We start from the raw sequence: 18,224 nt of genomic DNA on the forward strand, positions 1-18,224 counted from the left end.
GCTCTTGCCAGTATCTGTTGGCGTTGTCGGTGACGACAAGCCACAGAACCAAGACCAGCAACACTAACCACTCCATGTCCTCCATGCTTATTGTTTACTATTCGGGTCGTGAGACTACCGCTTAAAAGATCACTGATGTCACTGTTTGCGCTGCTTAACGACATCCCGTGACGTCCACCCACTTTCGCTAACTCCACCCAATGTGTCCACCCACTCCCAGCCAGCACGGTTCAGCGCGGTTGTAGTCGAAATGCAACTCCAACAGCCCCACTCAGCTCGACTCAGCACGGCATGGCTCAGCCCGACTCAGCCGCGTTTGTAGTGGAAAAGCGGCATTATTATCCTCAAGAGTAAGGTATACAAAGTGAAAAACTTAATGTATGGCTTTATGACTTAATGTATGGAGATTATGACTCAACACAGATATTAGTTAATGCCTTTGTCACTCGTAGACTAGATTTTTGTAATAGCCTACTTTATGGGTTGCCTAGTAACCAACTACAAAAGCTCCAGCGGGTTCAAAATGCCGCCGCTCGTGTCATCCGGAAAATTAGCCGCTATGATCACATTACTCCTTTTCTATTTAGACTTCACTGGCTTCCGATTAGTTATCGCATCCAGTTTAAGATTTTACTACTAGTTTACAAAGCTGTGAATGGTCTTTCTCCTTTGTATTTATCTGAACTTATAGAATTTAAGATAATTACTAGATATACTTCAGATACGCTTCTGTTAAAGCAACCTAGTTTTAAAAGTCAGAGAACTCTAGATGACAGCACATTTATAATTGCGGCACCAAAACTTTGGAACACTCTTCCAATAGAAATAAGAGCTACAGACAATCTAAATACATTTAAACGCCTCCTGAAAACCCATCTATTTAAAGAGGCGTATAACTGCTAAGCGATAGAATATTATAGAGCTTTTGTCTTCATTTAGGTTTTTAAATTATAGTTATTTTTTGTTTTGTTATTAAATATAGTGATGATTTCGTAATTTATTATCAGTTAGTTATTGTTCACTAAGAATGTAAGATTTATAAATATTCATAGAATGTAATTAGATTTTTATACTTGACATTTTTCTGATTTTGTAATGCGCCTGTGAGCATTTTTTATGTAACAGGCGCAATACAAGTAGTTAAATTATTATTATTATGTGATTAAGTAGAAATTTTCAAAATACTGCGCAGCAATATTTGTACGTGGTAGTGACAATCCTTGCGGTTTTCCGGAGAGGGCACTTTTTGACAGGCACACATTCCAAATACATGCGAAGCTCTGTTGCAAATGTGTCTTGAATCTGTTTCAAGTCCTGTTTTTTTTTTTTTAAACTGTGCAACAACAGTAACCTGCTTCAAAAGAGACATTCTCTGAAAAAAATCATTTGCAATCTCATCATATGGTGAGTGTGTCCCAGAGAGGGTATTTTTGATGGGCAAAGGATACTGTCGATGGCACTTAGTTCACAAAACTTCCACTTAAATGCCTTTCTATTGTGAAAGTGTGTGTATGTCCCAAAGTAAAACCTAGTTAGTGCTAAAAAAAAGAAATTTTGAATTTAACCAAAAAACTTAGTGTAATATTTACAGAAGAATGAAACGAAATGACCATAAGGTCAACACCGAGCCTGCATTTGACTCTTAGGCCATGTTCAGACTGCACCCTGAAACGACCCGTATCCGATTTTTTTTGCCCATATGCGACCTGTATCCGATTTGTTATTGACAATCTGAACGACACAGATCCGATTTTTTTCACATGCGACCCAGGCCGCTTGGATATGTGGTCCTAATTCCGATGCATATCCGTTATTTTCACATGCGACTGCAGTCTGACCGGACAGCTCGCATTCATGCGACCTACACGTCATCAACAAGAGACAAACGTCACTATTCTGCGTTGGCTAATCCCGCCTCTTTGGTGGAAAACAACAACATTTGTATAGTTTTCAGAATTTAAATAGACTTCTATAGAATTGATCAAGCTAATGGTGGATTTGGTAGGGACCTGGATGTTGATCTGTTAGCCTGATTAAATAAAACAGTTTCTATAACTGATTTATAACTTAAACCATCCTGTATTACAAGATTATAAGATTGTTCTGGAAATTTCCAGTAATTTGACACCTTCGGTCTCATTAGTCTGCTGCCCACATTAATCAGATTATTGTGTGAGTTCCGCTGCCGCCACAAAAACCACATCGCCAGGTCTCGCCTCATCTCCATAGCAAACTGCACTGGTGTTTCTGCACCTTGAGCCAGCGCTGAGAGAAGTTGCAGAATTCAGCTGGCTATAAACAATCTAAATAAATATTTATAAAAATGTAGAAAAAGTTTATTAATATGACGAAATAAATATGTGCAAATTATTAAGCCTGAATTAAGAGTTTGGTAATACAGCGGCCGTATCCCAAATGACTGCCTACTGAAGCTCGAGTGCACTATATAGAGTTTAAAAATCCATTACTTCCTAGTAACATGTAGTGCACTTATATAGAAATTAGAGACACATTTAGGAGTCAACCCTTGTTACCAGGCTCCACGTTTTCATTTCAGTTCAGAAACAAAAACACACACGAGACCTCACACTTTAACACTAACCAGATAATTAAACAAACAAACAAACAAACAAACAAAAAAGAAATCATTAAACATGAAGAGTGCGCTTTTTTTTTGTCTACGTATTACGTAGATGTGCTTATTACGTGTCAATTTGTGCATGCGGGACACTTTTGGGTCGTTTTCCGTTCATACTGGAGATCGCATACAAGTCTCATATAATTGGTAATGTGAACGGCCTAAAAAAACAAATCGGATATGGGTCGTTTCAGGTTGCAGTCTGAACGTAGTGTTACTAACATACAAGAACTTAGAGACATTATTGCTGTCGGGAGATCTGGTGTGTTCTTGTAAAACAAGGCATCAGAAACGCCAGCATTTTTTATAATCAGGGTTTCTCCAAGAAAAACTGGAAAGAGTAGTGCCCCCCCCCAAGTGCAGCGAGGTGCAAAGAGCACGGCACTTTTTAATTTTTTACAACATGGCACGAGTTGTGCAAAATACTGATAATTAAATTTTGGCAATAGTGTGGATGACGTAAACACACTCACGGTCAGAGTCGAGCTGGTCGGCAACATACAACGAACTGGCAGTCACAGTCTCAACTATGGTCTGCCACTGTTGCCGAGCTGTTTTCCACAGTTTTCCTTGTGAAAAACTCTAAGCTGCAATCCGTTGGTGTTTTGCTCACTCTTACCCGGCTTGAAGGTTCTGCCATTTTTGTAAGTTACCAATGAACATTAAGTGCGCATCGCTCATCCAGTCAACGCGGGATACCGCACACACTCAGCCAATCAGCACGGAATACCCTTCTCTGACATCAGCTGTGAAGTTAAGTTCAGGGCCATGGGCTTACATAGACTGCATTGATTACCAAGTGTATTGATTACTCAAGTCCCTGGTGTTCAAGTCTGAGTCAAGTCCAAGCCATTTAAAAAATAAATAAATAAATAAATAGAGTCGGGTCCGAGTAGAGTGCATTATTGATCAGAGTGGAGTCAGAGTCGAGTCCAACACCCCATTTGATGGTGGCTGTTTTAGCACCATTAACATTAGTTTGTTCCTGAACATGACATTTGAACAGGTGAATGTGCATTCTCTGTCAGGAAGTGTGAAGTATTCTGTCAGAGATGGTTGGGAGACCGATGTAAGTGCAGAAGGTGTGTTTATTAATACGAGTGAAGACAGGTAAACAATCTGGGACGGCAGGCAAAATCGTAAAACGGGCAACAGGTCGAGCGAGGCACAAACAGGCTATCGTGGACTCGGCAGAATCAAAGACGAGAAATAGGAAATCAGGGATCAGGAAACCAAACAAGGAAATAAGGATCAGCAACGTGTCAGCAACGCAACTCAATACTTCGCAAAGTGAGTGTATTTTCACAGTTTTTATATAGGTGCGCTGTTTGTGCTTTAATCCTGTGCAGGTGCGAGTCGTTTACGCCACACACGAGACTCCGCTTGGCGCGCGCACTGTCCGGAAAGCGCCCGAGAGTCTATCTGATGCACGCGCCAATGCGTGCTGGTGTGACACTCTTATACGAAATTAGTACTAAATTAATGTAGATATAAATATCTTATGCCAAATTATTATGGGATGTTACAAAAAATAAAGAAAAAAAATCCAAGTCCTCGTCTCCAATCTAGGAGTCCTAATGCAGTTAATGCACGAGTCTGAGTCATCAGTGCTGAAGTCCGAGTTGAGTCACGAGTACTTAAAATTAGGGCACGAGTCCTGGACTCAAGTACTACAAGCCTGAGTTGGGGTGCCATGTCATCTGCTGGTGTTGGTCCACTGTGTTTTATGAAGTTCAGTCAATGCAGCCATCTACCAGGAGATTTCAGAACACTTTATACTTCCATCTGCTGACAAGCTTCATGGAGATACTGATTTCCTTTTCCAGCAGGACATTGTACCTGCCCACAGTGCCAAAACTACTACCAAATGGTTTCCTGATCATATTTCTGATTGGCCAGCCAACTTGTCTGACCTGAACCCCAGAGAGAACCTATGAGTGTCAAGGGGAAGATGAGAAACCCAAAAATACAGACGAGCTGAAAGCCATCATCAATGCAAACTGGGCTTCAATAACACCTCAGCAGTGCTACAGGCTGATCGCCTCCATGCCATGTTGCATTGATGTAGTAATTTGTGATAAAGGAGCCCCAACCAAGTATTGAGTGTATACACCGATCAGCCATAAAATTAAAACCATTGACAGGTAAAGTGAAAAAACACTGATTATCTCATTACAATGGCACCTGTCAAGGGGTGGGATATATTCGGCAGCAAGAGAACAGTCAGTTCCCGAAGTTGGTGTGTTGGAAGCAGGAAAAATGGGCAAGTGTAAGGATCTGAGCGACTATGACAAGGGCCAAATTGTGATGGCTAGATGACTGGGTCTGAGCATCTCCAAAATAGCACGTCTTATAGCGTGTTCTCGGTATGCACTGGTTAGTACTTACCAAAAGTGGTCCAAGGAAGGACAACTGGTGAACCGGTAACAGGGTCTTGGGTGGCCAAGGCTCAGAGATTTACATGAGGCACGAAGGCTAGCCCATATGGTCCAGTCCCACAGAAGAGCTATTGTAGCACAAACTGCTGAAAAAGTTCATGCTGACACACACTATATCCCACCCAATGACAGGTGCCATTGTAACATGATGATCAAAATGTTATTCACTTTACCTGTCAGTGGTTTTCATTTTAAGGCTGATATATATATAAAAAAAAAAAAAAATACCACCACTCAATTTTCATACGAGCTACATCCAGGACATGATATAAATCTGTCACTCATGAGGAAATCGACGAATTGTTTTGATAAATTTGTGTGTGTGTGTGAATGTGTCTATACAATATAAAGAACATCACACGTTGGCTTGAACATATGTTTATCTTCTCATGCTGAAAATATTTTCACTTCTGTGCTTCGTTCACTTGTGAACATATTCACCACTTGAAGATAAACTTCACATCATCGCACCACAGTGTAATGTTATAATAATAATAATCTCATCTCATCTCATTATCTCTAGCCGCTTTATCCTGTTCTACAGGGTCGCAGGCAAGCTGGAGCCTATCCCAGCTGACTATGGGCGAAAGGCAGGGTACACCCTGGACAAGTCGCCAGGTCATCACAGGGCTGACACATAGACACAGACAACCAATCACACTCACATTCACACCTACAGTCAATTTAGAGTCACCAGTTAACCTAACCTGCATGTCTTTGGACTGTGGGGGAAACCGGAGCACCCGGAGGAAACCCACGCGGACACGGGGAGAACATGCAAACTCCACACAGAAAGGCCCTCGCCGGCCACGGGGCTCGAACCCGGACCTTCTTGCTGTGAGGCGACAGCACTAACCACTACACCACCGTGCCGCCTATAATAATAATAATAATGTCGGAGGAAAATGTTTGTACACCCTTTGGAATTTTTTTACACTTCTGCCTAAATTGGTCATAAAACATCATCTGAACTCTCCAGCAATCTTAAGAATGAACAAACAGTGTCTGCTTGAACTAAAACCACCCAAACATTTGCGTTTTATCATATTTTTATTGACCATAAGATGGAATTATTCACAGGATAGGGAGGCATAAGTAAGTACACCCTTTGATTTAGTAGCTGGTTGACCCTCCTCTGGCTTCAATAACTTCAACCAGACGTTTCCTGTAGTTGCAGACTAGACGGGCACAACGATCAGGAGAACTCTTGCACCATTCCTTTTTGCAAAACTGTTGCAATTCAGCAAGATTCATGGGATGCCTGGAATGGATGGCTTTCTTGAGGTCATGCCACAACATCTCGATTGGATTGAGGTCGGGGCTTTGACTGGGCCATTCCAGAACGTGAATTTTGTTCTTCTGAAACCATTCTAATGTCGACCTGCTTCTGTGTTTAGGGTCACTGTCCTGTTGCAGGACCCATCCTCTCTTGAGTTTCAACTTTTTGACAGATTGCCTCAGGTTTTTCTGCAAAATATCTTGATATACTTGAGAATTCATTTTCCCATTGATTATAGCCAGTTGTCCAGGCCCAGAGGCAGCAAAGCACCCCCACACCATAATGCTACCGCCGCCATACTTGACGGTGGGGATGAGGTTTTGCTGATGGTGTGCTGTACCGACTTTCCTCCACACATGATGTGGTGTGTTCCCCCCAAACAATTCAACTTTGGTTTCATCAGACCACAATATGTTTTTCCAGTGGCGCTGAGGAGCATCCAAATGCTTTTTCGCAAACTCCAAACGAACAGAAATGTTCTTTCTGGACAGCAATGGTTTCCTCCGTGGCCTTCTCCCATGAATCCCATTCTTGTTCAGTGTCTCTCTTATAGTAGATGTGTCCACAGAGATGTCTGCATGTTTCAGTGATTTCCTCAAGTCTTCAGCGGACACTCTTGGATTCTTTTTTACCTCATTGATGATGACTCGCAGTGCCTTTGGAGTGATCTTCGCAGGGCGGCCACTCCTTGGCAGAGTAACAACCGTTCCAAATTGTCTCCATTTATGCACAATTTTTCTAATTGTAGACACATGAACACCAAGGGTCTTAGAGATAGTTTTGTAACCCTTTTTAGCTTTATACAAATCAATTATTTTGTGTCTTAAGTCTTCAGACAGCTCCTTTGAGCGAGGCATGATGCACAGAACATGCCTCTCATCAAAACACACCTTTTAACTGGTTTTCCAGTGGGGTGGGTAGCTTACGACACACCTCAGTGATTGGACATCAGGTTGGCTCACACCTGAGTCAAATTGTTTAATCATCTAATTAGCTCTTGGATGAGCCTTAGCTAAGGGTGTACTTACTTATGCCTCCCTATCCTGTCAATATTTCCATCTTATGGCCAATAAAAATATGATAACATGTAATTGTTTGAGTGCTTTTAGTTCAAGCAGACACTGTTTGTTCATTCTTAAGATTGCTGGAGAGTTCAGGCGATGTTTTATGACCAATTTAGGCAGAAATGTAAAAAATTCCAAAGGGTGTACAAACATTTTCCTCCGACTGTAAATGAACTTTACTTAAAGATGGAGCCAATATACCACTGCTAATCTGGGACACCTGGCCCAATATTCGGTATATTAAATGGAAACCCCCCCACGTCTTGTGCACGTCTTGTCAGTGGGAAAACGCTGGGAATGACATCATTGGAGTGAAAGCTCGGAAAACACGTCACTCAGATCCACAATGTATTTCGTATGAAAAATGCGAGTTTTTCAACACAAGATAAAATTAACATCTTCAAGCCAACGTTATTAAGATGTCAGCACCCAGGGACACTGTTTGCCTTTTAAAATAAAATCGGTACACAGTATACAGGTACAAATATGAACAAATTAACACTCGAACATGTCTTGTATGGATATTACTCATCAGTAAAAAGGAGTTTATTTTTGGGTTTTGCTCATCTTTAAGTCAGTGAATCTTTCTATTCCTCCTCTCTGAGGTTCAAATATCGTGCTCCGAGTACAAATTGTCGCGTCACCTACACAACTTACCAAGGCTAGTGCATCTTGTGGACATGCTGCTTCTAAACTGCTAAATTGCTTCTAAACAACCCTAAAGATGCTCGAGTGTCAAGCGTTTGGGTGTAACAATAAGCCTGCTCCTTGAAGCAGTGAATACACACACAAGTAAACAGACAGCAGACATGTACCCTGTGTTCGGGAGCATTCTGCTGCCTATAAACTCCACCGCTGGCCACCCCCCCCAAGAAAATTTAATTTGTCCCTTGTATTTTTGCGTGACATGTTTTGGTTTGCGTTTATTCACTGAGAAAAGCAACCTTTTTAGATGTCAAGAATCGTGATGCTATGGCAACAGAATTGTATATTATTAGTATTTGTGTCAGGACTACGCATGTTTTATCTATCTAAGTCACATTTAAACTTCATAAAAGTGAAATCTGTTGCTCTGCACATAAGGCTGTGCGATATATCGAATATACTCGATATATCTCTGAAAATTCTGTGCGAGATACATTAAATTATTATATCATAACTAGAGTATTTTATGGTCATCTGCCGACTTGCGTTTGTTTAAAACATTCTCCGGTGGTTTTCTCCCTGTCCCTCAGGCAGTAACGTGAGAGGCTGCCAAAGGGTAAAAAAAAACACCACACACTCACCAACCAATCCCGGGCGACATCTAGGTGCTGAAAGGAACTTGTGGGAAGATTTTCTAGTTTCGGTTTCCAGCGCTGACTCAGTTCATGCAATCGCTGGTGTTGCATAGGCTGCCGTGTAAGCTCTGTCAATTTCAGCGACAAATTAAAAACGGAAGCGGACGAACAATTGGTTCCTAAAAGAACTAGTAAGGGTTCAGTCATCTGGCATTTTTTTGGATATCGCGAGGAGGACGTGGATTATTGATTTGAGCTCTGAGCAGCTCTGTATTGTGTTGCCCCTTTGTTGCAATTTTCAAGATTGTTTTTGCAGTTTGTGCCACATCTTTGTTGAATAAAAATAGTCTTATTTCAACTCAATTGTGATTTATCACCAACATGAAAATTTAAAATGTGGTGTTGAAAACCACCTGTAAAGTTAACCAAGAATGTTATTTAATCTGCAGGGATTGTAGTGAAAACAGTAAAGAGTAAAAGTTAGATTTCATGGGGTCCTTTAGAGGAGATTTCAATATATCGAGATATATATCGTGAAATGGAGAAAATGTATCGGGATATTCATTTTTTCCCCATATCGCACAGCCCTATCTGCACATTTTGTTGGCAGTAAAAATCACATGGTTACAGAAAATTTCTGATTAGATTTTTAGAATGAGAAGCCTGTCACGTATACATTACAGCACAGTAAAGTTCTCTCTCTGTATTTAGCCCACGTGAAGCAGTGAAAACTCACATGCACGCACGCACGCACAGACAGACAGACAGACAGAGAGAGCGCAAGTACAAGTGAGCAGTGGCACCCTGAGATTTTTTTTCGAATTAGAAGCCTTTATTTGATAGCTCTGTGTAACAAAGGTAAACAGCGTTCTCGTGTGCCGTAATGTCACAGGCGGATATCCGGTTTCAGTGCAAACGGTTGCGTCCAGGTAAGCCTATGTTTCGCAAAATCACAACTTCTACAATGGATAAATTGTTATAAAGTCAAACAAACCCAAAAAGTAAACTCCTTTATACTGACAGATATACCACAATATTATGTCTTTCTGCTGCTCACCTAGCAGCTAATCAAATATTAAACTCAGGCCTCAGGCACATCCTCCATTTCAAACAGGCAGTTCAAGTCCAATAATTGGGCACATCATATGTGAGCAGTAAAGAATTTCTGCTAAAAACCCTTTCTGATGAATTTTGACCACACTGGGTTTTGTTTTTTTGGCCATTTGGCACTTCTTGACAATAGAAACTTGTGAAAATATCCCCCCCCCCATTCACTCAACCTTTTTTTTTTTGGTCAAACAATCTGTGAAATGCTGCTCGAATGAATGTGCGTTCACGCTGAATACCCCATTTACTATAACAACTAATATGCAGAAGGGAGATCTTAGAACAGACTACATATAGAGGTGGAATATGTACGGACTTCTACCTATAAGGAAAACGAGGCTCTGTTTTAGTTAAGGCTGTTAAATGTAATATTTTGTATAATGTTAATGGAAGAATTTTTAACAATCAGTAACTCTTTGGATGCCTTTAATTCAAATTTCATTTCGTTTATAAGGATAGCACACATTAAAGGTGGGGTATGAGATTTTTTTCAGGAGTATTTTTTACCATATTGCTTGAAAAGCTGTTGCAAGCAGTACAATAGAAGGTTTGACCCAAAAACTAAATATTTTAATCCAGTCTACAGTGTAAAATAAAGGAAAAACGCCATCCAATCCTATCGAGGTACCACCTCAAAATGATTGGATACTGACACGTCAATCAGACTGAAGCCCGCTAGCAGCCCGGCCCTTGTGTGTGTGTGTGTGTGTGTGTGTGTGTGTGTGTGTGTGTGTGAGTGAGAGAGCGAGCAGCCCCTCCCCCAACCCGCGCTCAGCAGGGAGAGACAGAAATGCACAGAAATAGGTCCCTCCAAACAACGGGGATTTACACGAAAACGGAAGGAGATATTCAAAAAATTATTTCGCAGTGAATGCCACAAGGCTCTCCTGAACACATTGATGTAATTTTTTGTCTGTAGTGTAAAAAATGAGGTCACTAGAGCGAGTTAAAAACGAGTGACTTTTCTGCCAAGTTTATAATGGCAGTCTATGGGGCTGCACGCCTGTCCTCTCCTCACTTTCAGGCTTCTCATTCAAAAACTGCAAGTCCTATCGCTCAGGTAGACACATTGTGTGAATCAGCACAAGTGTGGCTACTACTTTTGAGAAAATTGTGTGTGTGGAGTGAAAATTGGGGCTGAAAACACAGTTTAAATGAGAAAGTTTGAGCTATTTTCCCAAGCTCTCTACACTCTAACTTAATGAGACGCGGGGGGTGGGAGCATGGCGAGGGCGGGCTTGTTTCTTTTCAAAATATGGCTTGCGGAAACCGTTATTCCAAAATCTCGTACCCCACCTTTAATCAACATTTCTGTAAATGTGCCAGTGTTAGCCAGCAGGCTAATTTTCAACTGTAGTCCTTTGGCAAGATGCTTTCATAACCAACCATCGATTGACCAGAATTTCTCGTGCATTATATCGATTGAAACTGAAAAAAACTTTGTTCAAATGCTTCAACATAAACAGAAGAGAAACAGAATGCTAAAATAAGCATTTCATGCATATATCATGCAAGAGAACATTGAAAAGAAACTTGCCACACTTTACACAGTTGCAGCTTAAGGGTGATGCTAAAGGCTAGGTCATATGAATGCAGCTGTCCTGCACGAAGTATTCGCCAATGTTACAATACCCGTGTCTCTTCATAAGACACAGTACCTAAAACATTCCATCACAGTATCACTACAGGTCAGTGACAGGCAAGTACTCTCGTCAAAGAACATATTTTGGGGCACTTCAAACACAGTCCACTCAACACAGCTCAGTATGTACAAACCGCAAATTGCAAAAGTAAACATTTTTTTCAGTAGCAAATTTAAGCAAATATAAAACTAACCAATAATTGATATCTATATTTAGTTTTATGCCATACTGCTTATAGCATATGACCATTTTTAGCACATTTTTGATGGTAAGCTTTTTACTTAAATATCTATTTGTATATCTTTCCATAATGTCCCCCATTTCCCAATGTGCCCAAGCCATTCCTTAAGTGAACTGTATAAAACTTGAGAAAGAAAAAAAAAAAACAACAAAAGTTCATTTACCTGTGGTCATCAGGGATGCTCTGCTATGAGAAGATACAGCTTGATGAGAGCTTGTATTGTCAGAAGTGATATGGTTGTTGGTTGAAACTTGTCCTCCATGTCCATGGCCCTGCAACGGAGACTGATTACGGTGAGTAAGGTGGTGATGGTTGTTGGGGGGATTGTTGGCACTTCCAGAGTTTGTTTTACTCTGCATTCCAGGGTTGTTCCTGTCCCAGAGGTTAACTGTTTTATTATAACTGCTTGGATCACCCCAAGCTGAGGTACCATCATCAATTTCCATCTTGCGTCGGATGGAGGGCGGAGAGGGCTCTTCCCATCCAGTGGGCTCTGCAGTATGATTATGTTTTACTCCTCCCCCATTGCTTCCTCCCCAACCAGAGCCACTCTGTTTGAGAGAGCCCGAACCTCCCCATGATCCCATGCTCCCACCAGCACTACTGCCATTGCTACCCTCCTGAGACTTGTTGCTCCATCCCTGTGTTGAGGCACTGGGGCGTTGTGCATCTCCCCAGCCTCCACCTGGGGATGGCTTTCCCCAACCACGAGGGCTTTCTTTCCATCCTGATCCATCTCCCTCCCAGGAAGAGCTAGATGGTCCATTCTTCTTTCCTTCTCCAGAGTCACCCCACTCATCTCCAGTTCCATTGTCCCCTCCTGGGTCACTGCCCCAACCATGGGATGGCTTAGGGCCCTCACCCCAACCTTGAGGTTTAGCCTTGGAATGGGAGTCATCCCATGTAGGAGACTTGTCTTCAGAGGCCCAGGAATGGCCACTTTTTTGCAAGCTACCACTGTGGCCTCCTTGTGGGGGATTGCCCCAACCCCCAGGACCAATAGGGGTTTTCTTGGTGTTGTCACCCCATCCAGAGCATGGTTGGCTGGGGGACGTTCCCCAGCCTGATGTAGTTGTTGCTGTGGGGCGATGCACATCACACTTACTCACAGAGTCGGGTCCAGAGCTTGGATTGACGCTACCATGAGATGGTGGTTGTGCCATATGAGGTGCATTTGAAGATGAGCCCCAGGCTTCAGTACCAACATCATTCTTGTAATTTGAGCGTGCAGCTTCTTCAGTCTCCCAGGCTGTGTGCTGACGCACAGGGGTCTGTCCCCATCCTGTGTTGCACAGAACCCTTGGATCCATGTCCTGGGCAGGCAGAAGAGGTGGAGCCATGTCTCTTGAGTGTTCCCTCCTCTGAGAATGACCATCCATGCTGTCACTGCTTCCCTCACTAGCTGGAGCATTGGCACCACTGCCCCAAGAACTGAGTGGCTGCTCTTGAGTGGGAGATCCAGCAGAATCCCACCCTTTAGGTTCACTGGAATGCTTGCCCCAGTCCCCATTGGATGGGGCTTGTCCCCATCCAGGGGTGCCTGTAGCTACTCCTTGACTCCAACCACTTCCTGAATCCCAGCCTGAGTCCTTGGAACTATTGGCAGTCTTGGCATCTCCGTTACCCCACACAGACCCCTCCTCCCCATTGACCTGTGAACTTCCTGTTGGAGACTGAACAAAAGAGCCCATGCCAACAGGTGTGACACCCCAGTTAGGCAGACTATTGGCAGGGCTCAAGGGCTCTTGCTTAGTGTGATTTGGTCCTTCAGTGTTAAGGTTCTGAGGTTCAGAACTAAAAGACACATTCGTGGAAGGGGAGGAGTGTGGCTCAGAGGCATCTGTAGATACCATACCACCCCAGGCAGAGCTGCTTTTACTATTACCAGAAGTTCCAGAGGAATTTCCATTGGCACCAACTAAATTGCCACTATTGCTGGGTCCAGAGGATGGAGCACCCGGTGGGCTGCAGATATTAGAAGGAGCTTGGTTGGATACTCCAGAGCTGCCACCCATGCCCGTCCCCTCATGTCCCAGGACTGGCCAGGCAGAGGGGTTGGCGTTGGGATTCAAATTCAAGTTAAAGTTGGAGGAGCCCCAGGTCCTGGCTCCCACTGATGCACCGCTGCCATCATTCTTTCCTTCTCCGGCAACGGAAGGAGATGGGCCAGAGCCCCAGCCTCTACTGACCCCACTCTGGCTGGAGAGGATGCCTCCTGAGTGGCTATTACTGGCTTTACTGGGATGATTAGTGGGAAAGTGTCCTTGCTGGCTGCCCCCTGTGGCCATGCTCATGTCGTCCGTGTTGCTGTTGATGTTGAGAACCTCAATATCTGATGGGCATCCTGCAGGGATGTGGCTTTCGCTGCAAGAAATAGAAGGCCACTCCTCTGTATTACTTTTGTCTATAACCAGTTGATCCCAGCCACCGTCACTGGTTGTGACTATAGCAGCACTGCAATTGATAGGTGTATGTCCCCAGTGAGGACTCTCATATTGTGCTGAATGGACACTCTGCAAGGGCAAGTCTATATATAAAAAAAAAAGAAGAAAAAAAAAAGAAATACAAAATGAGTGAAAAAATTAATGCATACTGCATATCTGTGAAATAACTACTGGATCACTTACTTCAAATAAATTACAAGGCTTATGCATTTAATTTTTTGGTAACTATAATTATTACTTTAAATTATTACTTATTTCAACACTTGTCAGTCTTTGCCAAACAATAAATGCAGCCTGCAGAAAATACCATCTACAGTCTGTTCTGTTACATATTTAATAATTAAACACCAAAAACATAAGCCTAATGGATACCAGTTCACTACCATGATATGAATAATCAATTCAAATAAACTGACTAGAAAAATATTGATCTTTATTTGTACAATGCTTTTAACAATAGACATGTTCACAAGGGAGAAACTGCATAAATCCAGATGCCCAATGTGTAAGCCAAAGGCAACTGTGACCAGGAAAAAAATCTGAGATTACGTGATGAAGAAATCCTGAAAAGAACCTGACTCGAAAGGGAACCAATTCTCTTCTGAGTGAAAACAGGGACTGGGATTATCAATGCTTCCAGGTAACAGGTAATTCGGGATTATCACATATTAAGTGTGCTAAAAGTATTTGCACAGGATAGTCTTTTTGATAGCAGCAGCAGTTCTTAGAAAGCAGAAACCGAGAAGTTGTGTAGAGTTAGTTTCAGAAAGTCCATAGATCTAATGCATGAAAGTTTGAGAAAAGTTCAGCTTCCCCATGCAAATCTCCACTCCTATTCTACTGAATCTCCCTCTCATTCATATATATATATATATATATATATATATATATATATATATATATATATTTTTTTTTTTACACACACACACACACACACACACACACACACACACACACACACACACAGTGATACCTCGGGTTTCGAACTTAATTCGTTCTGACTCCGTTCGCGAACCGAATTAATTTTTCCCACTGAAATTAATGTAAATCCAATTAATCCGTTCACTGGCCCCAGAAACAGTTTTTGTAACTTTTTATGGGTTTGTGTGTGGAAAAAATACAGAAAGGAATTAAAGATAACCTTAATTAGGCCAAAAAAAAAAAAAGTGTGTTTTTCCGGTTACCCGACCGACCCTAATCCGTACCGCCCGACCCTAAACTTTTTTTTCGTTTTCTTCCCAGTCGTGACTTTTACATATAACCCAACCGCGTGAACCGGAAGTTTTTGTCACTCACTGGGAAAATCAGGGCTTTCCACAAGCGCCGGCTGCCGGCCATACAGCCGACTACACAATTAAGTCCAGCCGGCTACTTTAATGACTTATTTTTGTAGCCCACAGGCTCTAAATATTAATTTTTGATTTTAATAAAATTAAATGTTTATCTAACGGACTGACAATGTCAAACTGAACCCCACTCATTTAAGTTGTGATTCGCGCTGTTTGTACCGATAACAACCACAAATTCCCCGCAGACTTCATTGATCAGGGGAGAGTAACTCATCCGCGGTCCCGACATGCAGTGTGCGCGCGCACTCGGCAGAGGCAGTAGTGTGTCGGGAAGGGAACAGAAGCAGAGATAACGCTTATTTTGTCTTTCACCTAGAGACATGATTCAAACTTTAAAACGGAGACAAAATTCTCCTGTGTGGATCTGGCATTCAACTTTTTTGCTAGGTTCTATACTTTTTGATCAGTCACAGATCAAACACCATGAGCAAATCTGGAGAAATTCAGGCTTTATAATGGGTGTCTATTGCGTTACACACCAGTGGCGCTCAGGAGTTTAGAGTGGAGGCAGCTTGGAAAAAAAAAGCTCAAACTTTCTCATTTAAACTGTTTTCTCAGCCACAATTTTCACTCTCCACACACAATTTTCTCAAAAGTTGTAGTCACACATTGTGTGAATCAAGACAAATGTCTACCTGAGCGATAGGATTTACAGTTTTTGAATGAGAAGCCTGAAAGTGAGGAGAGGACAGCCGCGCTCTCCCATAGACTCACATTATAAACGTGGCAGCGCTTTTACTGCAAAATCAGAAAAGTCACTTGTTTTTAACTCGCTCTAGTGGCCACATTTTTTACACTAGGGACAAAAAAAATTACATTAATGTGTTCATGGGAGCCTTGTAGCACTCAATGTGAAAGAATTTTGTGAATATCTCCTTTCGTTTCCGTGTAAATCAGCGTTGTTCGAGGAGAGGGAACTCTGAGAAAAAGCACTCTGCTTGTTATATTGTGTCTTTTCCCTGCACCGTTACCAAGGCGACGAGCTGCACTCAGGGAGCAGAGAGGGGCGGGGCTGCTCTCTCTCTCTCATGGTGTATTGAGCTGTTATATTTACAGAAAAATTCATGTTAAAATGTGTCTCACGCTGCATCAGATTCATCAGAAGGTGGTAACTCAGGTGACCTGCAAATAAATTCATTATATTTTGTGAAATTATTCCTGTCTAAATATAGGTTATGGCAACCATCTTGAAAAAAAAAATTCAAAAAAAAAAAGCCTGCCTACCGACCCTAGTTTTGAAATCTACGTAACCGGAAACACACATTTTTTTTTGGCCTTATAAAACATGCACAAATAAACACCGTCATTCACATCTACCACTCTCTCTCAAAATAAAAATAAAAAAAAAAAGTAATAAATGATTATTTTTAATACCTTCATTGTGCTCTGCAGGCCTTTGCATTTCTAAGTAGGGCCTACTAGTGTTTATATTAAAGAATATAAATGATTTCGATTAACGTTCACAGCTTTCAAGGCGAACCTCGAAAAAAAACGCATGAGCCACATCCGATAAACACTTCACATTAACTGAACTGAAATTGACACTTGTGTTTCTCACTTCAGTTTTTTTTAAATCTCATTCTGACCACCAAGATCTCAATATTTTTCATCAAAACTACAGTTATATTCTCGGTTATTTACATGAATCAGTTTGATTTTAAAGAAATAAGTAGGTAAGGCTATAAAAACTCACTTCAGAATCTCCCGTGAAGCAGAACATCAAAACTAGCCGACGGAAATTTTGCTGAATACTTCATCAGGAATGGTGAAAGCGAGAGAACATCCCTATAAAAGTTATCTGATTGATATTCACGAGTAATGCAGTCAGAAACCAATCAGAAGAGAGCGAGCCTGACTGCTTTCCCGTGACTCAAAAAACACTGGCAGTTTCCTGACGTCACGTGAATCACCTTCTGAAATACAGTAACATCTTTTCCATGACGATGGGATGCATCTTCTAACATGGTTGTTTAAGAGATGAAAAGCTACTCACTGCATCGGTTAGGGTTAAAAGAATTGTTGCCAGCTGAAACACAATTACTGCAGTAATTATCCAATCTAAATGTCTAAAGTATTTGCTTATTTAAATCCAAAGAGTGACTTATTGGCCAGGCAGTGTATAAATTTTTTAATAATGCCAGCAAATAGCAATTATTGTTCAACAAGATCAACTGTGAGCTACTGCTCACTTACGTATCCCCCCCCCGCTTATATCAGAATGCAAGCGATCGAAGGAATAGGACACTTATGAAAGTTGACTTCAACAAATAAAACAGGTCATCTATATCCCCCGCCCTATATACCAAGTTTCAAGATCTTGTGTCACATTTTTCAAGTTCTGCTGCAGAAAACCAACCAACCCTACATCTTTACACTGACCTCAGCAGCCCATGGCATAAACCCACCGGACCTTTGGTCCAGGTGAGCTAAAAATTAAAATCTCACATTTCTTAGTATCAAAGGGCACGTATACATTACTTAATCAACACACATACCAACTTTCAAGACCATACCACTCAGTTTTCAAGTTCTGCTCTGGAAACAAAACCTACCCCTAAGAGAGACCAAGTCTGAAAGTGTTTCCATGGAAACATGAAAAATTAATTTCTCAATTTTCTTAGTATGAAAAGGCACATCTACATCACCTTGTTAACATGTATACCAAGTTTCAAATCCATATCATGAATATATGCTCCGGAAACTAACACTGCTCTTAGAAACTAATGCCGTGTTCACATGTA

General features: G+C 41.7%; 1 protein-coding gene across 4 annotated transcripts in view; it reads right to left on the minus strand.

Moving 5' to 3' along the window:
• The window catches only part of tnrc6c1 (trinucleotide repeat containing adaptor 6C1), a 212,556-nt gene that overhangs the window by 35,196 nt on the left and 159,136 nt on the right, over positions 1-18,224 (minus strand). For all 4 annotated transcript variants that reach the window (XM_060901343.1, XM_060901342.1, XM_060901341.1 and 1 more), the window contains one exon: positions 11,854-14,217. In XM_060901343.1, coding sequence (XP_060757326.1) covers positions 11,854-14,217 — 2,364 coding nt within the window. The remainder of the gene's footprint in view (positions 1-11,853; positions 14,218-18,224) is intronic.

The sequence above is a fragment of the Neoarius graeffei genome, chromosome 20 (assembly GCF_027579695.1).
Source record: "Neoarius graeffei isolate fNeoGra1 chromosome 20, fNeoGra1.pri, whole genome shotgun sequence".
Taxonomy (NCBI): Eukaryota; Metazoa; Chordata; class Actinopteri; order Siluriformes; family Ariidae; genus Neoarius; species Neoarius graeffei.